Source organism: Mustela lutreola, chromosome 12 (assembly GCF_030435805.1).
Source record: "Mustela lutreola isolate mMusLut2 chromosome 12, mMusLut2.pri, whole genome shotgun sequence".
NCBI lineage: Eukaryota > Metazoa > Chordata > Mammalia > Carnivora > Mustelidae > Mustela > Mustela lutreola.
This window is the reverse complement of record NC_081301.1, coordinates 42,871,556-42,896,522: the sequence shown is the minus strand read 5'-3', so window position 1 is coordinate 42,896,522 and position 24,967 is coordinate 42,871,556. Positions and strand designations below refer to the sequence as shown.

The window sequence follows — 24,967 nt, the reverse complement described above, 5'->3', positions numbered from 1 at the left end:
GCCACAAAAGATGGAGGGAACAAGATGGGGCAATAGTGTTAAAAGCCTCAGTGAGTCAAACGTATTGTGTTCCTAACAGTAGTATCTACCGTGTCCTGCGCTTTTTCTAGGCCCGATGCTGTGCTCGATGCTGTCTGGGTGTTCTTTATTTCATTCAGTCCTTAGAGCAGTCTTAGTGGTATTATCCTCATTTTATAGATGAGGGAACTGAGATTAAGTATCTTAGTCAAAGTCACATTGCTAGTCATGAGGATAGCCAAGGTGGAAACCTGAAAACCCGTCTTCCTAACCAGTTACACTGTATTGCAAGGCTTTGGCTGAAAAGATCTCCCTTTATGCCTGTAAGTACTTTGAGCTGAGTCTGCTTGAGTCTGCTCAGAGCCAGTGCTGACCACGGAACGGGGACGTGGCCGGTGGAACCACTCACAGGAGGTCAACAGTCAGGGCCCTGCTAGCATCCCAAAGTCTGAATTCTTGTAAGGCAGACGGGGCAGCCAGACTACAGAATTTTAAAAAAAGAATTCTCCCAGTTCAAAGTATACATGGGCTCCAACCAGCACACAGGAATTAAAAATGTTCTTTCTGCTTTCTTTCAGGAATGTGGGTGGTAAATAAGCCAAAAGAAATAAAAATAGCAACATGGCAGGCCAAACCTCCCTAAACAGGAAAGAACAATATTTATTTGATTAATTCTGTTCCTAAAGAGCAGCCCACATTACTGATATGGAGGGCGTTCCCCAACGGAGGGTGTGTGTGTGTGTGTGTGTGTGTGTGTGTGTGTAAAAGTGTGCACACGCCTCCACGTACATGTACACATACATATGGATAGATAAACACACAGACCTGCCACCCACAGAGAATATTTATTCATATGATACAAGAATCAAACTGCTCTTCTTTTCCCAAATCCTGCAAGCATTAAAAATAAGTCACTTTATGTAAACATACTCCGTCTCTTGATTTATACTGATTCTCATAAAGGCAGAGCTGCACATTTTTGAAACGCTCTCCTTTAACCACAGGAGATGGGTTATGGACACACGCCATATGCAGAGACAGGCCGCCTTAGCAGGCATCAGGAAAGCAAGCGCATGAAACAAAATGCTTCACTGTCACTGCATTTCTCCAGATCTCTTCGCCAAAGCCCTGCAGGGCCCCTTCTGCCACACTGTGCATTTGGACATCCTGACTTATTCCGGGAAGGGAGCTACCATGTTCCCTAGGCCATCCTTCTTGCTGGCCCACTATTAGCTCCTGACCCTGACAGTGCGTGCGTCCAACCTGTTTCCTGGTCAAAGCGATGCTCCCTGTAACCCAGTGAGGCCCAGTGCTGGCCTCTCAGGCCCTCCTCCTTCCCATCTCTGCCAGTTCACGTCCCCCAACAGCCTGGCTTGAGGTCCACACTGCTGTAACGGGGCCGACTCCTTCCCTCCCACACCCTGCATGTGCCAGCACAGCTGGACTGATTTCTGGCAGATGCTCCTCGTGCCCCTGGTTTTGGGATGAGCAGGGAGGCCGAAGGCACCCACTCCCTCAGAGGGTTGCAACAGATTTCAACATGGCCCAGTGGCCAGCCAGCAGGTTGCCGCTCTTGGAAGACTGGATGTGGGCGGAGGACAGCGTAAGGCATTCTCCTGTTTGCTTCTGCCACTTGGCCTTTTCATGGCGTGGGGCCAGAAGGGAGGGCTCACTGGCTGCTGAGGCCCTTCTAGTCTAGGTTAGGCTGCTACAGGCATAGACTTACTTGTTCTGAGAGAAGTTTGAAGAGAGAAGACAGCTCTTAATGACATTCAAGAAACCCTGAAGGAACACGATTTGTCATGTTGGGTGTGCCCTGAACTTTCAGGGCACGGGTCCCTGGAGGAAGAATTTACCTCCCCCAGGAAAACAAAGAATTCATAGAAGTCATTCAGCTGAGCTGACTTCACCACAGGACAGTGCTTGCCATCACTTAATAAGACCTCTATTGTGCGTCTGATGAAAACACAGGGAGATTTTCTTCCTCAGAGAGCCTGTAATTTAGGAAGTGTCTAGCTTCTTAGCAGTCCCATTCCTTCGGAAGGAACAAAATATTAGGTCAGTGAAAAAAATGGACATGGAACAAACTGAATCTTCATTTTAGCAAAATAAGATTGCTTGCTAGGGGTTAGACTCCTGCTCGTTGAGACACACGCTCAAGCTCCTGAGAGCTTTAAGGGCTGACCATGGCGTCCTGACCGCTGCCCCACTTGGTCACTGACATTTATCTCTACTGGGTGGTCACTATGCTTCCCCCCACCCCCCAGAGAAACTGCAGCTTGCGGAGGCTGGTGGCCTGCCCATGGTTAACACCCAGCAGAGTGAGAATCTGCCCTGAGATCTGTCATTGGGATCTCATCAGTGGGCCTCAGAAACCCATTTTTCCTTTACATCAGGGAACGGGAAACCACAGGGCACAGGCCAGATCAAGTCCACACCTATTTTGTATGGACCATAAACTAAGGATAGTTTTTACATTTTTAAATAGTTGGGGGAAAAAACAAAAGAAGAAGAACATTCCATGACACAGGAACATCCTAGGAAGCTTGAATTTCAATGTCTATCCATAAAGCTGTACGGGGACACAGTCACGCCCATTCAGGTCTGCATTGTCTCTGGCTATTTTTCCGCTTCAAAGGCAGAGGTGAGCAGTAGTAAGAGGAACCGTTTAAGGCCCACAAGCTAAAATGTTTGGCATCTGGACCTTTCCAGAAACAGTTTGCTGCGCCCTGATCTGCACCCCGAGGACACCCTGGCCAGTGTGACTCTACAGCATTAAGGCCCATGGGATTATAAATGGATTCCCAAGCTACCAAGCTTGTAAAGTTGACCTGGCCATCAACAGTCCCAATGTTTCTCCTGTTGTGGGCGAGCAGTGATGCTACACCGGGAAGAAAACACACGTCATAAACCAGGAACGGACTCTGCACAGGCCTACAGCCTCTGAGATCTGAACCAGCATGGGTTTCAGAGTGGGGGAGGAGACAAACCCCTTTCTTCCCGTAGTCTCTGACTCCCAGTTAACCAACCATGAATACAACATTGATTTTACATAAAGGGAATGTGCTTCAGAGAGCTAAGGCGATGGTTACATGCGAGGGCTCCTTCCTCCCTTGCTCTGCTGATACTTTCGTAGGAAGCTGCAATTTTAGACTTTTTAGCAAGAGAGGTGATTATGTGCTACTGTTGGCACCCTGTGTTTCGCTCTCAAGAGAAGAGGGAAACTGTCAAACGTATTGAAGGTGGGAAGCAGTTCTGCCTCAGTTAAAGAGAAGTAAGAGCAGATACCCTTTTTCTTGGCATATTTTTTGTTCCCTTTCCTGGCCTCAGCTGCACACCCTAAAGACCTGGCTCACATGTGAAGAGAAAAGAGAAGAGAAGAGAAGGGAAGTGGAGGGAAGAAAAACCATGTCTGCCAAAATGAAAACAGTTCTGGAACTGGATGGTGGTGTGGGTTGCACAACAACAAGAGTTTACTTTGTGCCACTAAACTGGACACTTAAAATAGTTAAGACAGCAAATTTGATTTTATGGGTATTGTACCACGATTTAAAATGAAACAAACCCAAACAACAAAAATCCCATAGCTATCAATTTTGGAAAAAAAGCATTTCAAAAGCTTCAAGGAAGAAGATGTTTATACATAATTCCATTAGCAAAATGGAAAAAAAAATCCACCGAGAAGGGGTTTTGAAAGATTTTAAGTTTTATTGGGGAAAAAAAAATGATGATTAGTGTGTAGTTTTTGTGTGTGCTTGTGTACGTGTGTGTACACGTATGCACGTGTGTGTGCTTTCAAGCACATACTCCTGTCCAACTCATTAAATCCCCTCTGTTGTTGCTGTCAATATTGGAAACAAAAAATGTTTCAAAGAATTCTTCCATCTGGAATAATCTATTCACACAAAATGCCAAGCAGCCTTGAACCAGCAACAGAAACTAAAAGAGTTAACTGTCTGAGACCCTTTTACGACTCTAACATCTTATAGCAGTGACACCAGAGGAGAAAACTACACCCGTGAGTACCTATTGATTCCTCTGTAGTATATGCACAAAGGCTGCTGTCACCGTCAAAAGAAAGGCTGAGTTCCAAATAAAGCAAAAACCACATCAGAAACCTTATGTTAAAAAATTGAATTTAGGTAGGCACGGGAGTACCAACTTTCACGGGACGTCTGCCTCTTTAATCCTGAGGCCATAAAACTAAAACCAACCTATGTGGGATGCGGTCAAATACCTTATTTAACTCCTGTCCATTTGCCAGTGTTTTTCAAAGATTAGTAAGATAAAATCCCTTGAGTGTGCGCTGTGAGCGCTCGGTACCTTCTGCCAGTTCCCCAGACCAGGGCTGGTGCGTGGCGGGCTTTCTGAAGGCTCCACTGTTTAGAGTGAACGTATATGATAACAACAGCTGCTTTCCGTTCCCGGGCCTGGCACTGACGGGGTCCACAATCCAACTGGCGATGACACTGGCTGTGTTGGGTGAAGCCAGCGACAAAGGAACAGATGCGCTCTGTGTCCCTTGGTTCTGGGAGCACTACAGTCGCTGCAGACCAGTGATGGCGAGGGGGCACGGGGCAGCCTTGGTTTGAAGCGGACACCAACTCAACCCAACGACCACTGTCTCATCTGCTTCATCTGAACTGGGTACACCCCCCCCCAATGCACACACGCACGCACGCACACACACACACGCACGAAACACACCCCAATGCTTCATTTCATATGCTTAGAAGTTCTGGGCTTTCAAATCAGGGAGAACTCTATGGCTCTTAGGCAAACTGCACTCCTAGAAGGAACGGCTTGGGCCTGAAGGTTTAAAAAATGAAATGAAATAAAGTGCAAGAACTACTCTCATCAGTTGTCACCATTTAAAATTCTGAAGCATTCACCTAAAATGATGGAGTGCCAATTTCTTTTGATTTGGAGACTCTGGGTCCCAGCTTCCCCACTGAAACCACGAGCTGGAGTCTTGTGGAGGTGGCTCCCAGAGCTTCCTATTTCTTGTTACCTGCTTGCTAATTCATGCCTGCCACCTGCCTGGCCTCTGCAGGCTCTGTGTTTGGGTCATCTTTTTTTTTTTTAAGACTTTTATTTATTTATTTGACAGACAGAGATCACAACTAGGCAGAGAGGCAGACAGAGAGAGAGGAAGGGAAGCAGGCTCCCTGCTAAGCAGAGAGCCCCGATGAGGGGCTCAATCCCAGGACCCTCAGATCATGACCTGAGCCGAAGGCAGAGGCTTTAACCCACTGAGTCACCCAGGTGCCCCTTGGGTCATCTATCTACAGACGTGACACTTCTTGAGACAGGTGTCATGCCATTTTAGTCGTCCTAGCACTTAGCACCAGGTCCTCACACATGAGCTCCTTGCACACTATCATGTTGTTTGAGTCACTGAACACAGTATGCCACATGTGCTCAGAGAGCAGACGTGACTTGACTGTGGCCTCGCAGCCAGATGCTGTTCTACCAAAGGGACAGAACTTCAGGAAACTTCCTAACTGCTACCGATCATCAGAAATCATTTGAATTAGTGTGCACCTAAGCAAAAATCTGCCTGAGCAGAGGCTGGGTCTGGGTTTTGGGGTCAGACTTCCTGTGTTCGAATCCTGATTCCACAGGGCTGTGTGATATGGGACAAATTACTTCACCGCCTTGTCTGATTTTCCTCTTCTCTAAATTGGGGATAAAAACAGTATTTATCTCATAGAACTGTGTGCAGAATAAATGAGGTAATACATAAACCCATTTCCCACAGCACCTGGTCCACAGCTTTATTTTTAAAAATTTCAATCTCAAAAAAAAAAAAAATTTCCCTCTCCTCAGATTACTATATTCTCAGAAGCTCAACATATCAAATTTTAAAAGTGTCTAGTTATTACAGGCCATTTAAAGTTCTTCCTAGGCTGAAATACTTTAATAAGACACAGACATAAATCTCTACTATAAATCTTTTCCAAAATAATTTACTATTATAAATAAATGAAAAAAAAAAAAAAAAGGCAGAGGACAATCTATGTCATTCTGGATCTACAATGTGCCAGAACTGGAAGGAAATCAAAACTTTCCTTAATCCAGTGGATTTACAACTTATTTTAGTAGCAGAAACTATATCTTCTAATGTAATCTGATACAAAGGCCACGAATGAAAAACTACAGCAGATCTGGTTGAAGAGGAGGTGAGGGCCCAGCCGTTGGCCCCGGCTTCACCCCTGCATGCTCACAGGACCCTGATTTGGGCTACTCTCCCTCATTCTAACAGTGGGAAAACGAAGACTTGGCATCTCTACACAGAGAAAAGGGCTCATGCTAAGACCCAGATGGACTAGTCGCAGTATCCCTGGAGCCCAGCCATGCGCCTGAAACACAGGGTCCTGGCAGCACTGAGGTATGTGTGATGGGGGCTCTGATACACGAGAAGGGCCATGCTGAAGGGGTGAGGTCTGGGGGGAACGGGCCTCTAGGGGGTGGTGCTGACTGCTGCCAGCAAAGTAACTCCATTATGGTTTAGACTGGGAACGGGATGTAGGGCTGACCCTGGGGGAAGGCGTGGGGTGGAGGGAGCTGAGCCTGACCGTAAGCAAACCGAAGTAGTGGGGCTAGATTCCATCTACAAGACCAAGATGAGAGGGGCCACTCTTCAGTCTAGGCATCCTGCTGGACTCCAATTCTGCCCAGAAATTGGGGAATGGATGGTATTAGTTCCAAAAGTGTGATGCCTGGACCGCTTGTATCAACGTTACCTGGGAGCTTATTAAAAATGCAGATTCACAAGTCCTATCCCAGAACTACTGAACCAAAAATTCCAGTGGTAGAACTCATGCATTCACCCTCCCTACGCTCTCCAGATGTTCCTGGGTGGTATGAGTCAAGAAGCATCGTACCTCACTGGGGCTCACCAATGGTGTCTCATGAGAGCCAACGGACTTTGGACTTTGAGAGAGCTGGACTTTGCATGGACTCTACCCTTGGAGATCCTGATTTAATAGGCCTGGGATGGGGGGCTGAGGGCTGAGATGCTCTCTGAAGTCTCCCCATGTGCTATGCGGCAGAACCATTCATAACTGATTGCCAGAGGGAAGGGAGAGCTACCCGTCTCTATGACATGAATTATTCCTGTTACTATAACCAATGAAAATGCAGATATTCTAATTGGCCCTCAGGGATAAGTCCCTACTTTCCCTTTCAGTTTGTCTTGTTAACCACCCAGGTAGCAGGGAGACAAGTTTTCAGCAAAGATCGATCACTATCAAATCCTTGTTCTTGCGAATACTAAGGTTGTTTTAAAAATATACTGAATCCTTTACCAAGCATCCTTTAAAAATAAAGTTTATTGAGGTATATTTGGTCCTATAAAATGCTTCTAATTAAATGTAGAATTCGATGAACTTCAATAGGGACACACTCCCAGATAACCACCACGTGAAGATAGGGAACATTTCCATTGCCTCGGAGATTCCCTCCTGACCCTCAGTCAATCAATCAACCACCCCCTCCACCCCAGCAACCACCCCATCTGCTCTGACACTGTTGATGAGCTTAGACTGCTCTAGAATTTGATATAAATGGGATCAAACAGTATGGACTTTTTATGTCTGGTTTCTTTTGCTGAGCACAATGATTTTAAGGTTTCTCACCACCATGAATTAGATCACATGTTATTTCTTCTCTGTTTCAAAGGTAAGCACACAGGGCTGCGGGTCAGTACTGCAGGAGAAAGGGCGAGTTTCTGGAGTGACGGAGGGCGGATCGCAGAGACAACTGGTCTTCCTCGAGGAGCCTGGCTAAACAGGAGGCAGGGCCGACCACTCTGAGGGTGGTCATGGAAGTGTTCACCGAGGCAGGTGATTTCTGGAGCAATGAGCGCTCTGGGGGAGGCAGCAGACCTGAGCTACCGGAAGTGGGAAATGAAAGACGAAAGGGAAATGGGCAGACCAAAGGCAAACATCATCCATTAAAAAATTTGGTCTCTGCAGTGATTTAAAAATATACTAGGAAAGTCTTTGGTATTTCTCTCTTTGGGAAATAGAGATTAATTCCTTCTCCTAAGTATGGGCAGGACTGAGTGACTCACTTCTAAGGAACAGAAAATGGTGGAAGGGGTGGCTATTGCTTCTGATACTGGACCTTGACAATATGGGGGCTTCCATCTTGGTTGCTCTCTTTGGGTTCAGGGAGCAGTTAGCACGGACCCAATGTGGTGATGAGTGGGGGAGGTCTCTGAGGGAGGGACAACGAAGCTGCCAACTTGTAGGCTGAGTAGGACTCGGGAGGACACGGAGGCCGAGGGCTCACAGGGATCTCCAGCCTGGCATAAGAGGATATGACCCATTCAAGGAACTCTAGGAAGTTCTCTTTGTTGTAGTCTGCATTTCTCTTTCTTCATCCAGACATACCTGTATACCTTTATTTTAATTTCTTGGTCCAGGCACACTCAGAGTCACAATGTAATAGGAATCTGTTAGCACTAACAGTGTGGGACTAATACTGGTTCATACGATGTTCTACTACTACACTATAGCCTAAATGGCTTTGCTGGTAGCGGATATCTCAGAACTTTATGCATAAAATTACTTCTCAGGAAGAGCTCTTCCTAAGACCACACAAGTCCCTATAATAGGGACAGCCCATGCTTTAATGTGGTGGAACAGGTGGATGGCTAGAGAAGATATACTGTTAGATTTTAGTAAATCAAGCCTTCCTGCATCCAAATCCCAATACTCATTTGCTGTCTTTTGGAGCCAAAGAACCTAGTCTTGGGGCACCTGGGTGGGTCAGTGGGTTAAGCCTCTGCCTTTGGCTCAGGTCATGATCTCAGGGTCCTGGGACTGAGCCCTGCATCAGGGTCTCTGCTCAGCAGGGAGCCTGCTTCCCCCTTTCTCTCTGCCTGTCTCTCTGCCTACTTGTGCTCTCTCTGTCAAATAAATAAATAAATAAAATCTTCTAAAAAAAAAAAAATCTAGTCTCACCAGGCCGGGAAATTTGAACGAGTCTAGACCACACATAGCAGCCAAAATTTGGCAGTCTTATCTATGGGCATCAAGCCATACTGATTATTCCTATTTTCCTTTAAATGCTCACAGAGATGAATGGAATCCTACTGTGACTAACATTCTGCAGCAGTTTCCATTTCAGCAGACACAGTAGAGTGTAATTATGACTTGGTGCCCCAGAGACCAACAGCACTCCTGAGGTACTGAGCTACTCTCTAATATGGAGAGTCTGACATCGGACCTAGGGAAAAACAATGAACGTATAATTTTGAGTCTTATCTGTTTTTCATCTGTAAACCAGAAGAGGAGAGCCCAGCCAGTAGACACATGTGGCTTTTGAGCACTTCGACTATGGCTAGGAAGATTAAGAGACCAGTTTTTCTTTTAATTTAATTTCAATTAGTCTAACTTGAAGCAACCACAAGTAGTTAGGGGCTACTATACTGGGTGTCGTCGCTCTAAGTAATGGATTGAAGGGTATGATTCCTGAAAATCATGACTTTCCTGATGGATGGAAGTGTATCTTAGGTGACCGTCACTCCAGTTCTCAGCTCAGTGTCTGTGATACAGGTTTTTAAAAAATGTTTATTGAGGGGCGCCTGGGTGGCTCAGTGGGTTAAAGCCTCTGCCTTCGGCTCAGGTCATGATCCCAGAGTCCTGGGATCGAGCCCCACATCGGGCTCTCTGCTCCACAGGGAGCCTGCTTCCTCCTCTCTCTCTCTGCCTGCCTCTCTGCCTACTTGTGATCTCTATCTGTCAAATAAATAAATAAAATCTAAAAAAAAAAAAAAAAAAAAAAAATGTTTATTGACAGATGCGAGGCAGCCAGAAGAGAACTGAGCTCATAAGACAGAAGACAGATTATATAAGACTGCATAGTTTGTATTTCCCAAAGGGTATTTCAAAGCTTTAGATACACAAAATGCTCTGCAGAGAAAGGATTCCACGATCAAATAAATCTGCACATTGCATGAATTCCTTGGAGGTTAGGATGCACGTTAAGGTATTAAAGACACCAGAATAGCTTTACTGACTCACTATTTCCCCTAATTATTTGAGCACATAACTCCCCTTTCACGCAACACCCTCTGACATCCCCTAGATCTAGCAGATTCTGAGGAAAAGGCTTTAGGAGATGTTGCAGTAATGACAGGGTAGGCAGGAAACTTCCAATGAATTCCTTGAAAGCAGGGACCCTGATTTTCAGCACATGTTTAGCATGTAATAAATGTGTACTGAATGGTCTAGAAATGACTCTCTTCTGCTAAAAATCAGAGGCAGTCGGAAACCACTCCCACTCAGCCTAGGTAAAGAGAGAAGGCAGAGTGTGACTTGTAAGCCGAGGCAGACATTCTTAGGCTGCTATGCAGGGCATACCTGCAGAAGTGGACAATCATCTGACATGTAAGCATTACCCAGAAGTATGTAATGGCAAACTAGAACAGAAACCATGAGTTATGAAACATACACAAATATACATATATGTGTATTTTGTAATCTCTACGTAGAACACGGGGCTCCCCAAGATCAAGAGTCACATGCTCTACTGAGCCCCCCAGGAGCCCTTGGAAATATACTAACAGTGTTTGAAGACTGTGCACTTTAAAAGTTAAACCACAACTGGGAGTCCATTGCAATTAGAGTATCAACCTTCATACAAAAGAATCAATTATCAATCATAAAAAAGAGATATAGGTTGCTATAAAACAGAGTGGGGCATGGGTTCCTGGAGAAAGGAGAGAGAATGGTCCTGAGGGGAAAAAAAAGAAAAAAGAGAATACCAGAATCTGACTGAGATCAAGACTGGGTTTGTTACTTAGGTACTTCCTTAGTTACCTCTGGTTTGGGGCTTTGTCAATACTTTAGCAAGAAGGGATTGGAATTAACTCTAGATCCCCATGATAATTTCAGCTGAAAATTATTTGTAGTGCTTTAGTTTAATAAAGTGTGTATACACCATTCCATGGTCAAGAATAATCCCTTTTCAATAAATCCCTTTGGTTCTCTTTTATTTATTTTTTTTTTTTAAGATTTTATGTATTTATTTGACAGAGAGAAAGATCATAAGTAGGTAGAGAGGCAGGCAGAGAGAGGGGGAAGCAGGCTCCCTGCTGAGCAGAGAGCCTGATGTGGGGCTCAATCCCAGAACCCTGAGATCATGACCTGAGCTGAAGGCAGAGGCTTAACCCACTGGGCCACCCAGGCGTCCCTGTCCCCTTTTGGTTCTCTTTTAAAACTTGGAAGTTAAAACTCAAAAATCTTTTTAGATCTAATTCAGTAGAGGAATCGGACAGGAAAAAACTCCAACCAAAACCTTTCATCAAGGTCATGGAACGCTTTGCAGTGAGGTGCCTGTCCCCACAGGGCTAGATATGTTACATGGATAGAATCCACAGACTTCGTCACGTGCTTTGGAATCTCTGAGATCTACCCCCTTTGAACAGAATCTTCAAAATAAAAAATGCATATATATAGTAAAGATAACAGCATGTCAATGTCTACAAAGGTGCTTAACTCCTTACTTCAGGAGGGACCATATCCAAGGACAGCCTAATCGTATAGTTCATGGTTAATGTACTCCACCTTCAACTACAGACACAGAGAGATCCGCACCACCGCAGGCAGCGCCACCAGCTTGCTCCTTTGAGCATTTCTGTCACAGCTGCTCTGAGGAGAGGGGAGCAGAGGGCACAGAGGGCACAGCCACAAAGAGCAGACACCACGCTCAGAGCCATTGGTCCTGGGCACACAGGCCACCGGCCTTTGTTAGTAAGGCCTTTGAAAGCGTAAGATTTGATTTTCCTGATTATTATAAAAGTGATACAGGTTTGTGACAGAAAAGCTGAAAAACCCAAATAAGTACATATATGCAAAAAAAGAAGCGTTATCCATAATTCCACCGAGAGAGAACAGCTCTTGACACTTTCTGCCATACTTCCTTTCTCAAGGACATACTAACAGATAGACATATGGTTAGAGTGATTTTCCAATACATTTCTGAATCTTGTTTTTATTACTCCATATTATGTGCTGACAATTTTCACATGCGCATCATCTCCCACATTTTAGGCCCTGAAATAAACCAGACCACATCTGATCCCGGACCCAACCAAAACCGAAACCCAAAACGAAAACAAAAGAAAACCAGTGCTCATCCCACAAAGCGGAAGCAAAAGCTCTCTGGACATCGGGTAAGGATGAAAAACAGAGCTGGCGAAGACATGTGGCTGATGTTGCCGCATTCCCAGTAACTCAGCACAAGGCAGTTCGTTGAAAATAACCCCACATTTCTTTGCTAGTTTTCAAATGGACACTTTAGAGCATGTCTGCCAAGGTTCTTAAAATGGCCTCTGGTCGGTATTCCCACTCAGCTGTGGGCATCTGGGTTGCCCCGAACAACCAGTTCTAGCTGACGCCACACGGGACACACACACACACAACACACACACACCCCATGTCGTCTAAACTGACAAAGTCCCAGGAAAGCAGACTCCAGCTGGGGTCTTGCCAGTTGTACCCGTTTGCTGGCATGGTGGGCTTTCACTCACGGAGGCCTCATTAAGCAAGAAGAGGCCACCTTGGGCCAAAGGTTGACAAGGCTGGGACATCCCACATCAGAAATCATAATCTCAGCACTCAAGCTGGGGATATGGCTGATATGGGCTCTTTGACATATGGGAAAACAGGCCCACAGACATTACATGCCTTGCCCAGGGCTGGCTGACCACTGCGGTGACGTAACAGTGGGAACTACCAGACGCACAGGCTGAAGCCCTTCTCTTCTTCAATGCTTGTGCCCATGTCCAAGCCACTGGGCTGCAAGTCAAGGAAACTGCCTGACAAGAGGTATCCCAGAAGACTTTGCACAGATTATATTTACAAGAAAAAGGCTTTTCAAAAGCCCCCAATGGCTCTTTCGGGGAGTGGCTCTGACTCCTGGGAGAGGCTCTGCTGCTTTTCACAGCCCTGATCTCATACTGCCTTTACAGGCCAACCTTGGCTACTGCACTCACCCGAGCCACTCTAAGGGGAGTATAGGCATGACCCAATAACCTCTTAGGGGAATAGAAGGTCAGCATATGCTTGGGCCCAGATGGGTTGTGCTAAGAACTTTATGGAACAAGGCTTTCCAACTCTTTGGTCTCCAAAGTATCCTGGTCCTAAGGTACCCACTGTTAGAAGGGTGGTTTGGGAGCTAAAGTCTGAAATCATTAGGTGCATGAACCTCAATCATTAGCCAAGGAGGAGTGGGACCTCTGGTGTGACAGAACGGCAGTAATGGCAGAGAGCGATGGAGAGGAATGTGGTTTAGATGCAGAGAAACTGCCAACCACCCTTGCCTGAAGTAAAGGTAAAGGCAGTATGTTTAACCATGCTAAGAATTCAGCGACGGGTATCATACAACGATGCGGGAGGACCGAGGAGTGAGAACCAACAGGGTTTCTTTTCTTTCCATGAAGCCCTCCCCTGTGAGGAGTTTCATCTCCTCATCTCCCTCTTCCCGTCTTCTCTCTTCCACCCCCCAATGAGCCATGGTGTGTGTGGCGGGGGCCCAGCTGGAGACAGGAAGGGGAAACTCAAAATCTAGAGACCTATCACAAGGATGGAGCGTTGCCCAAAGTTTGCTCCACGGATCATGATCTTGACAAGCTGGTCATTGAGTGACAACCAAAGAAAAAAGATTTCAGGGGACCAAACGTGGTTAAACCAGGTGGGCACCGCAAAACCGAACCAATTTCTTGACTTCTCAAAGCCTTTAATCTACGATTACACCCTGTGGGTCTTCAGGGATGATGATATAGCATTTTGTAAACTTAGTTGACCAAGGGAAAGAAGTCTGTTTTCACCAAGCATTACTCAGGACAAACTTTTTTTTTTAAGTATAGTTGACCCACAATCTCACATTAGTCTCAGGTGTACAACATAGTGATTGTCAAGTGTATATGTTATGCTATGCTCACTGGCCATCTATGCCATACAGTGCTATTATAAAATCACTGACTATATTCCCTATGCTGTGCCTTTTATACGCAGGACTTAATCATTCCAGGACTGACATTTGGAGAAATACGCTTCGCCACTACTGATCCTCAAGATTATTCTTCTTTGCTTTATGTTCCCACCTCATTGAGCCAGCCTCCAATCCTAGAGGAGGAGAAGAGATGAAGTGCTAAAAATAGTTAATTCTCACATCTGAGAGTAATTGTCATGTAGCCTCTTGCCCCTCGGAGTGCGGTCTGGGAACCAGGGGCACTGACATCACCTGGGAGCAAACCTGCACGCACAATCCCATTCCAGGTGTACTGAATTGGAACCTACAGTTTGGCAACATGCCCGGGTGACTCATAGGCACATTAAATTCTGGATGGAGGGCGCTTGGTAGTAGGCAGTAACCTCAGTAATTCTGATTTGGCGTGTCTGTGAGGAGGCCCAGGGATGCACATTTTAAAATATCACCTCCAGAAGATTCTGATACAGCTAGTGTGTGGACCCCTATTAAGAAACGTTGATTTGATCGAAGAGCTTCTACAGCTCAAGTGACCTGCTTATAAGGTAAAAGGGCAGCACTGTGGTAACATTTAGTTTCCCAGAGGCATTTCTGCAAGGCAGGTCCTTAACAATCACCTTCATCGTAAGAAATAAGGAAATGATGTCCTGGAGACAGAAGGAGAAAGCCCTGGACCAAGGTCACCCAGGGGTCAGCAGGTGCATGAGGGCGAGCAAGCTCCCTCCTGCCTTTCCTCCCCACCTCCCCAGCCTCTCCCCTCCTCCCTCATCAGCTCTTTATTCACCAGCAACGGCACTGCTAACATTCCCCTCTGAGTCTGCTTTTGTGCATAGTGAAAGGCCAACAAAACGCTGCTGGTTATTTGTGCTTGCTAATGATAATTCTGATTAGCTCAATTCTGTCAGCTGACTCCCAGGCTGCCAGGGGCCCACAACAGCCTGCTTATTCAATCAGGGTCTGGCCCATTTTCTAATTACTGGCATCGTTTGGGCTCGTTTCCCCCAACTGTGAATTTGCTTGAGTTCAACTCATCTTCAGCTGTTGCATTTACATGAGAAATGGCTCATCTGTCACGTCTGTGTCTGCGCGTCTGTGTCTGTGCGCCAGTCTCCCCCCGACTGCTGGAGAACAGATGGAATGGGTTCCCAGGCTGCTGCTGACCAGCAGGTCCCAGTGGGAGCCATGAGTCGAGCCCTTTGTGGGGACAGACGCACTGGCCTTCCTCACTGGGTTGGCCAGAGTGACCTCTTCCCAGCTTCTGGATTCCAAATTGTATTCCCACTCTGGGGCCTGAGAGGGTGACCAACTGTCCCAGTTTGCCAGGGGTGGAGAATTTTCCCAGGACATGAGACTTTCAGTGCCAAATCGGGGAGGGTCAGTCACCTGGACACAGCAGTACGAGAGCATTCAACACCCCCCCAGTGATCTAGTTGGCATCTAAAACAGAGAACTGCCTGGAAGCTGAGGTCCCATTTTTCTCTGTCAGGCCTAAGACGGATGACGCATCCCTTTGCTGCTCTGTGCCTAATTTTGCTTTTTAATCTCTACTGCTAATCCAACAGGATGAAGCTTTATTTCCAACAGTGATAAGTGGAAGTCTGCTGGCATGGTCTGAGATGAAGGTGGCTCCAAGGGAGGAATGACCGGTATGTAATCGCTCCAAATGGAGGTACATCCTCCCCAAAGTACTCTTCTTAATTCAAAATACGTAAGCATTTAGCAGGTACTTGGCAACATGGGCATGTGGACTTATCGCCTGTAAACTCCCAGCCTTCTGAGAGCTGACCATCCCATCAGAGATACCAATACAATCACTTATACCTGTTTCAAGGCTACCTAAGATGGCAAAAGGCCACGGGAGCTGGGAAGGGAGAACTGGGGTACCCCTGCTTACTGTATGCCAGTTATTTAATATTCATTATCTCACTTAACAGCCAACATTTCTTAAGCATTCACCATGTGACAGATCCAATTAATTTTTATAACAATTCAAGTATTATACCCATTCTATGAATGAGGAAAAGAGGCTTTGCAAAACCAACTACCTTGCTCAAGATGGCAAGTTAGTAATTGAAGAGTTTGAACCCAGAGAGTCTGGGTCTTATTTTTAAGCACTGAGCCTGGATCTCCTACCCTGTTGGTGTCCTGGGGTCTTCACACAACCAGGGTGCTGGACACTCCGTCAACAGCAGACAAAGCTACAGGCAAGGCGCTGGGAGCCGGGGAGGGTGGCCGCGCGTGCCGGGAGCCTGGCAGAGAGAAGCAGGAGGTGGCATCTCTGAGTCCCACACTGTGCAGTCCCAAGGCATGCGGTCAGGAATGTCCCACTGGAGGTGTGGGAACTCTGGGAATGCTGACGTTCCAAAGGAAACTGGCTGCACAGACGCCGCCCTTCTGGTCCCTTGCCGCCTTCGCTTCTGAAGAATGTATGGGAGAATGTGAAGCCAAATGCCTGACCTCTTCATCATCCTTCCAGAGCAGAAGATGAGCGCGTCATTGTTGTACAGTTTTTAGACTGCATGTAAATTCCTTTTTTAAAAAAAAATTTTTGTTTGAGAGAGACAGAGATAGCGACAGAGATAGCAAGAGAGGGGAGGAGAAGGAGAAGCAGGCTTCCCACTGAGCAGGGAGCCTGATACAGGGCTTGCTCCCAGGACCCTGGGATCATGACCTGAGCCGAAGGCAGACGCTTAACCGACTGAGCCACCCAGGCACCCCTGCATCTGTAAATTCTTGAAAGCATCTTTCTTATGCCCTGAAACATCTGAACAACTTGTGTTGAATACACAGGGTACTTGATATATGCAAATCAAACAAAAATATGTTGATTTGACATACAATGGCTGACTTTAATATGTTCATTGCTACAGCCAACTTAGAAGTTAGGTTTTCTGGGGGCCTGGATGGTTCAGTGGGTTAAGTGCCTGACTCTTGGTTTCGGCTCAGGTCATGATCTCAGGGTCGTGGCATAGAGCCCCATGTTGGGCTCTGTGCTCAGCATGGAGTCTGCTTGAGTTTCCTTCTCCCTCTTCCTCTGCTCCTCCCCACTACATTTGCGCTCTCTAAAATAAATTAATTTTTTAAAAAAGTTAGGTATTCTAGTATTATCAATGACTGAAAGCGTTCTTTTCAGTAAGAACAATCCACAAATCCAGTATTCTTAGTGGACACTGGACTATGCTAAGTATCCAGAGCCTGACGTTATAGAATTATTGTCCTCAGAAACATCTTTAATCTCTTCTTCTGTTACTTCATAGTTTGTGTAAAATGAACAGAATTTCAGGCACTTCGGCATGGAAAACACTAGTTAGTATGTAAAAGCATTAAAATTAATCACCCTGCAATTACAATTAGGAAAACAGAAAGGCAGGAAGGATACTGTTTGAAGCCAGACTGAAAGAAAGAAAAGGTGCTAGGGGGACCCACCGATACCCTTCCTGCTCACTTCCACAGTTAATAATTCTTGGTTAATCCAGTCAGTTTTACCCCATGCCCCCAAAGAGGCTTTCATCTGGAACAGAGGGCTGCTTGGGGCCTTTCTGTGACTCTAGACTTCCAGCCAGCTCCTGGCACTGCCAGGTGTTAGAATCCATGAGGCTCTTCTTCAGTTATAGAAGATAGAACTGAGAGTTTTTTAATGGCAAAGAATGGCCTTCTCTACTGGCTTGTGCTCAGCTTTGTCTTACAATAGCCTTTATGCTTCTGGATGTAGAGAAGAAATTGACTCTGGGCTCTATCCATCTGATGTTTCTGCTCCTTTCCCTCCGTGAAGCCGAGAGGGAGAGCCTCCTTCACACGGACTGTAATTCCCCTCACGGTTTCTCCACCCTCTTCATTTCCAGGGCCCCTAGTCCCTCTTTCCTTTGTACTTGACATTTTCTAAAATTAGCTTTATCAACTCTTTCCAGTATTTTAACTCCCTTGAGCTGTTTGCACAACCTTTTCGCCTTGTAGGGACTGTTTACCCAGGCCGGCCTTTAAACAGGACAAAGTAGGAGAATTCAACCGGGAAGCTTCTATCCACACTGTTTGTTCTACTAAATTCAGAGACAACCTGGTTCCTGCCCCCAGTAACTTTCTAGAATGCTGTTGTGAAAGAAAATGGAGAAAATGAGCTTTTCCTTCACCAGTGATAGATCTTATTTGGGCCCAGAAAGTCTTGCTCCGTTCTGGAACTCCTAATGATGCAAACAAAAATATTTTTTGCCATGTACTTTGACAGCCCAATAATAGATTTCAAGTTGAGAAACTCTAAAGGTGTATATAAATTTCTTTGCCAGATATAGGTACTGTATCATAATAAACATGTCTTTTTCCTTGTTTGTAATTTTTTTTTAAGCATTTGTAGTCAAGCACTTAGATCTTTTAACAGAATTTCCATCTTAAAAAAAAAAAGATTTTATTTATTTATTTGTCAAAGAGACAGAGAGAGAGAGAGAAAGAGAGAGACAGAGAGAGAGCACAAGCAGGGAAAGCAACAGGCAGAGAGAGCAGGGTCTCCACTGAGCAGGAGCCCGATGTGAGGCTCTAATGGGATCATGACCTGAGCTAAAGGCGGTGCTTAACTGACTGAGCCACCCAGGTGTCCCTCTATTTTGATTCTTTTTTTTTTTTTTTTTTTTTAAGATTTTATTTATTTGACAGAGAGAAATCACAAGTAGATGGAGAGGCAGGCAGAGAGAGAGAGGGAGGGAAGCAGGCTCCCCGCCGCGCAGAGAGCCCGATGCGGGACTCGATCCCAGGACCCTGAGATCATGACCTGAGCCGAAGGCAGCAGCTTAACCCACTGAGCCACCCAGGCGCCCCTCTATTTTGATTCTTTAACATCCTGACCTTGCCCACCCCGGAGGGACTGCCCCTCCCAGGGCTAGCCAATTCCTACCTGTAGTAAACAACTCAAGCTCCAGCTGTTTACTCTCCAGTCTATACAAACTAATCAATCTGGGGCCCACAGCCCCAACCACCTCCTTTAGGCATCTCACCCTTGGGGCTGCGGCTGCCCTCCCCTAATCACCCCAGGTCCAGGTACCACACAATGAAGCCAGCCCCTATTCCCCAGCGCCTCCTGAAATGATTCAAATTAGTCCATTCAATTCCAATCCCACTTAGTTTGACTCACATTGTTCCTTCCCAAAGAAGCCACAATAAAAGCCTTTGGCCACATGTTCCCTGCTCCCTCTGCCTCTGACCAGCCCTGGTGGCTCCCTGGATGCCCCCACACCCCCGCCACACTCCCCATGACATGTTGTGCCCCCTTCTCTTCAGATGTATGAGTGTAATAATCTATCTTTTCAATGGCAATTGTTTCCCTGATCCTTGGTCCTCACCATACATAAGTAACAATAAAACCTAGATTTAAAAAACACGTACACAGAGAGAAAGACAGCCTAGCGAAAGACCAGAGCCTGGCCTCTGCTTTGCTCATTATTCAAATGGACTTGGATGAAAGTTAGTTGCCCTGTCAGTTCTATTTAGCAAAACTGTCACTTTTAATGTTCCCAGAAAAAAGCATGATTTTAGTATAAAGCCCTGCATTGTACTGGAAAAAGTTTCAGTAGAGCCGGCGAGAAACAGCTGTGATGATGGCATCCAACATTAAGTGTTAAAAGGTGCTGGGATTTTTAAGGTTTCTGGGCTTCTAGAGCACAGATGGGGTCCAACTGTAAACATACCTTACGAAGCAAATACAAGGAACCCACCCCATTCACCTAAACAACTATGGTAAAGTTTTCTTAAATGTTCTGGATTTTAATATATACCATGAAAACTGCATCCGGGGAGATTCAATATGAAAAGCAAAATCCTGGAGGCACTGTACTCTTACCTGGGCCTTCCTTCTGTCTCCATCTCTGGAGTCAAAGCTACAGTTTGTCTTGACTTGGCATGCCTAGCAGCAGACACACAAAAGCTGCTAAATACATATTTACCAATCCAAAGAATGTTTCTCATTATCTTTTTTTTAAAAAAGATTTTATGTATCTGACACAGAGAGACACAGCGAGAAAGGAAACACAAAGCAGGGGGAGTGGGAGAGAGAGAAGCAGGCCTCCCGGTGAGCAGGCAGCTGGATGCTGATTCGGGGCTGATCCACTATTCTGGGATCCTGACCTGAGCAGAAGGCAGATGCTTAAGGACTGAGCTGCCCAGGTGCCCCCTCATTATCTTTAAACAGTTGAGGTAAGATATCAAAGATCCTCACTTAAGGGGTTATGTAAGTCAGTGGATCCACTCCCTTCTGCCCCCACTCAGAGAGAAACGTAGGTACTTGGTGAGGTTAGGGGACATTCTGGCATCTTCCAACCCTTACACCGAACTCCACCTGCCGGCTCACGGCCCAGCCCTTCACGTGGCTGTGGCAGTGCGCTGTGACCCACGGCTCAGCCCTGCACAGGGACACTCACCAACGGCTCCAGCTCCTTGCGGTCGATGAGGTTCATCTCCGTGACGAAGTAGTAGAAATGTTTGTAGCAGGTGTTGACGTGGGCCTCCGCACCCATCACGATGACGCGGTCGAAGTGGTGGATGTAGACGTGGACGAAGACACGGAAAAGGCGGCACAGGATCTTCTTGCAGATCTGAAGGAAGTTCTTGGGGAAGGGAACACCTAAAAAAGTAAAAAGAGAGAGAACAAAGCCGTGACGGGAAAGCTCCGGAAGCGCGGGCACGAGGCTGGAGAACGTCCTGCGTGGGAGCCTCCAGGCCAGCTCGCAGAGGCTGGGCTCCACGTGGGCAGCAGCAGCCAACGCTGCCTCAGACAGTGGCTAATGACCCCTTACGTTTAAATACCAGCAGTGACCCGGAAGAGACCCAAGCAATGAACGAAGAGGGCCTGGTTTGTTTCTTTGGGATAATCTATATCTGTATCTATATCTATGCTTTTATTTACATACAAATATTGGATTTTATTTATATGTAAATATTAAATTTTTATTTTTACATAGAAATGTATATTCTCCCTTCTCCCCCCCCCTTTATAGAGCACAAGAAGCTTCGTTTTCCTCTTACATCTAATATAAGACAGCAGGTAGGAGGCGAGCAATGCTAGAGGGAGAGGGGTGCTGCCTGACACAGAGTAATAGAGGGCCACCGGGACTACAGCAAATTGGGAAGCACCTTCCTCTCAAAGGGAGCAGCCGTGGCAAAACTCCAGCCAATGGTGGCCTAATGGGGACAGAGGCCCAGGGCTCTTAGAACTTCTGATTTTCCAAGATAATTCAGGAATTTGGAGCACTATGAGAACTTGCTACATTTTTAAAAACATGAGCAATAAATCTCAAGTTTAAAAAAAAAAAAAATACCAGTGGTCAAAACAAGACATCTTTCTGGCTTAATGTGGCCTCCAGGCTACCCGTGTGCAAATTCTGATCCAAATTCTTCCCGAGATTCACTGTTGCTGAGGTGGGCAAATGCAACAATCTCCCTAGATAGCGGACATTGCGCTTGTCACCACTTCGCACATCTCCTTGAGGAAGGTCAGAGTGGGTTATGGACAGGAGGAGGCACCCTGATTTCCTCTCTGGTGACCACCACTGCCTGCTGGTCAGAGCGACACAGCAGAATGCACAAGCCCACTTCCTTTCTCCCTCTCAAACACTGTTGAAACTCTTGTTATTTACACTGTCCTTAAGTGGTGACATGTTCTAAGTTAAACAGACTTTGAATTCCTGCTCTGCAATTTTTCCAGCTGTATGACCACGGGCCAGAGAGTTAACCTCTCGGAGCTTCAGCTCTACCACATGTAAATAAAAATTCCAGCAGTTGTGAGGATTAGATACAGTGGTTGTGAGGATTAGACGTGGTGCCCATGCAACTCTGGTTTCTCTTCTATAAAAGAAGGATCATAATAAGGCCTTCCTTGCATGAGTAGGAGGGTGTTCACGTGAGTAAAATCAATAGTGCCTAGAGAGGAGGAAGAACTGACTAAATGGAAAGGACGCCCTTTCTCTCCCCACAGTAAGGTCTGGAGCATTCAGCTGTTGTTATAAGGAACACATCACTGTTACCAAGAAAAGGCAGACATGGCTACCAGCCTTTCCACAGAACTGCAGAGTGTGTTCAGGGTAGGCTTCTGGTCACCGTCCATCCCTCCACAGGGTCCCAGTGGCAGCTGTCTGGTGAGATACTCTGTAATGGGATCACCTGGGACCCCACGGCACGATGCGAGAGAGAGAACATGACTGGCAGCTGGCAGAGGCAAAGTCTGCCTCCCTGGGGCCCGGCACCAATACCCGCTTTTCTTCAAATACAAAGTGGGACCTATCAAATGAAACCCAGGGAGAGACTTGGGCACAGCTTGGCAGCTGTCTGGGCAACAGATGCTGGGACTTAGGGATGGAGGTGAGGTAAAGCTGGGGAGTGGGCAGCCCCTTGCAGAGAGCATGGGTGGTTTTCTATGCTGAGGAGGGGCCAGCAAAAAGCTGCCAGGCTGGGGAAGGGTCTGGAGTCTTCAGAGCAGCTCAAGTCCCAGAGGTGAAGGAATCTCCCGTGTGTTCCCATCAGAAGGGAACCCCTGTAACCCACACAGTGACAACACCAAGGGTTGACATCTGATTCCTTTACAACCTATCTGCAAAGGAGGCTTTACTACTCCTATGTCACAGATGACTAACACTGAAACTCTAAAGCACAGATTAACTTGCTTCAGGCTATTTAGCTAAAAAGTGGCAGGGCTGGGAATTGGACCAAGTCAGCCTGGTTCTAAGCACCATAAGATCTGGTTATGTTTGGAGTATGTCACTCTTTCTCTGCCAAGGACAGAGACATAGCTTGATGGCTAAGTGTAACGAGGCATCCAAAAGTTACTCTTAGTAGTACAGAAATAGGATTTAAAACACAAAAAGTGGTGGGAAGTGAGCGAAGTTTGAAAAAAGTTTATATCCGCAACAGTCACAGATTCAAGGTGATAGGAGATCAGCTAAAACACTCTGCTGCCTTCAAGGAGAGATATGTTTCCTCTGTCCATGCCTTAGGACCTGGGACTAATAGAAAAAGCCAACATTTACTGAGCACTTACTGTGTTCCAGGGACTGAGCCAAAAGCTTTATGTGGATTAGCTGACTGAACTCTGAGAACAAGGCTTAAAGACAGGTACTATGACTGTTTCCATCTCAAAGACAGGAAAACAGACTTGGGAAAATTAAGTAGCTGCCCAAGGTCACCCAGCTGGCAAGTAGTAGAGGAGGGGTCTGGAGCGAGGTCTGTCCAACCCCAAAGCCCAGAACCACCTTGAAAACCCGAGATGTTCCCCAGGGGCTCGGCACGCACCTCCAGCTCTGTGGCCCTTCCTTTCTGGGTGGCCCGACCCTCCTGTGGCAAGTTTACCTTTCACTCCCCCTGCCACAGTCCAGCAGAGGCTCACCGGCCGCCAGGCAACACGGGGAGTCTCAGCTGGGCCACTTCACCGGCTGGATTAGCCCCACCCCCACACACTGACCGCGGGTAAGGTGGTCTCGGATGCACTGAGCATGTTCATGACGACTGTGAGGTCCCTCTAGATGGTCCCCAGTTTGCATCTTTCCCCCATCCCTGCACTCTTGGCTCTGCCTTCCATCCCATACCTGGGGTCTGGCTTTGCCTTTGTCCTCCAACTTGGTTTGCCTCTTGGGTCTCCCTTTTGCGCTATGGCTAGAAATGGTCACTAGAGTAGCAGAGAGGAGTTGCTTTGAGATTCTGGAAGATTAAAGTCCTAGTCCTACAGTTTACTTGCCATACAGGCAGATTACCTCATCACTCTTCTGCCTTGTAAAATAGAGAAAAAACATTTGTTTTGTAGTGTCCTTAAACTAGTGTCTTACTGTAACAGGTACTTAGGGGGGGAACTGTCAGACTAAATTGTACTTTTGTCATTTTTTTCCCTGAACTCCCCTGGTTGATAAAACCCCAGGCGTAGCATCTCTTGACTGACTCTAGCTACAAGGTTGGGTCAGACTCTTCCACTATTCCCTCCCTTTCATGTAATTCATTCTTCAAAAGTGAACATTGCAAACGGTTCAAGTCAGGATGTGCTCAGCGAGCACCGGTCACCTCAAGCCAACTCTGGAAGCTGAGAAGTCCTGGGGTGGGAGTTCTAGGGAGCCCAGGAACCCCAGGACTCTCTGCTGAACCAGACAGAAAATCCCAGTTCACAGAGAATGGGGTGAAGAAGAAGAATGCTTGGGGCACCTGGGCGGCTCAGTCGGTTGAGTGTCTGCCTTGGGCTCAGGTCCCGATCGCAGGTCCTGGGATGGGGCCCCATGTCCAGCTTCCTGCTCAGTGGGGAGGCTGCTTCTCCCTCCCTCTCTCTCTCTGCCTGCAGCTCCCCCTGCTTGTGCTCTTTCTCCTTCTCAGACAAATAAATAAAATCTTAAAAAAAAAAAATAAGAAAGCTAAATCGCAGTTGGGAAATTTTTTCAATTATTATCTATGGTTCAGGGGCCTTTTCTATAGTTGGTAGAGTATTTAGCTCTTTTTTCCCCTTCTCTTCTGCCTTCCAGGTGTTCAGATTTGTGTGAGTGTCCATATGTATGAACGTATATACAAGTGTGCATGTGTGTGTATGTATATATGCATGTGTATATACCTGTGTGTTGTATGTGTGTGAATGTGTGTTTATGTGTGTGTACAGACATGTATGCCTATATCTGTGTAGCATGCATGTCTGTGTGTGTGTTTTAAATAAACCTTCAGAAGGTGAGGAGTGGAAGACATCACTCTTTTGGAGGTAAAGAACCGCTGTCCACCCCTTTGGTGGACTCTGGAACTATCTCACCCTGTGTAACACGCTCCGTGGCAGCGAGATAAGGCAAGACTTGATCCTGCTGATCCACTCCCTTTCTTGACAGGTCCCAGAGGGACCAGCTCAGGAAATCAGATCAGTCTGAGGGTTTTTGTCTCTGTTATGCTGCTAAGAAATATCCAATTTTTATTAAATAGCCAAAGGAAAGGGAGCTCTGGGTGATGCCTGATT

The 24,967-nt window shown here is 46.4% G+C and overlaps 1 protein-coding gene across 1 annotated transcript in view; it reads right to left on the bottom strand.

The window, feature by feature from the left end:
- MOB3B (MOB kinase activator 3B) overlaps positions 1-24,967 on the bottom strand; it is a 200,156-nt gene that overhangs the window by 14,803 nt on the left and 160,386 nt on the right. The window contains exon 3 of the mRNA XM_059142808.1: positions 20,424-20,626. Within this exon, the coding sequence (XP_058998791.1) occupies positions 20,424-20,626 (203 nt within the window). The remainder of the gene's footprint in view (positions 1-20,423; positions 20,627-24,967) is intronic.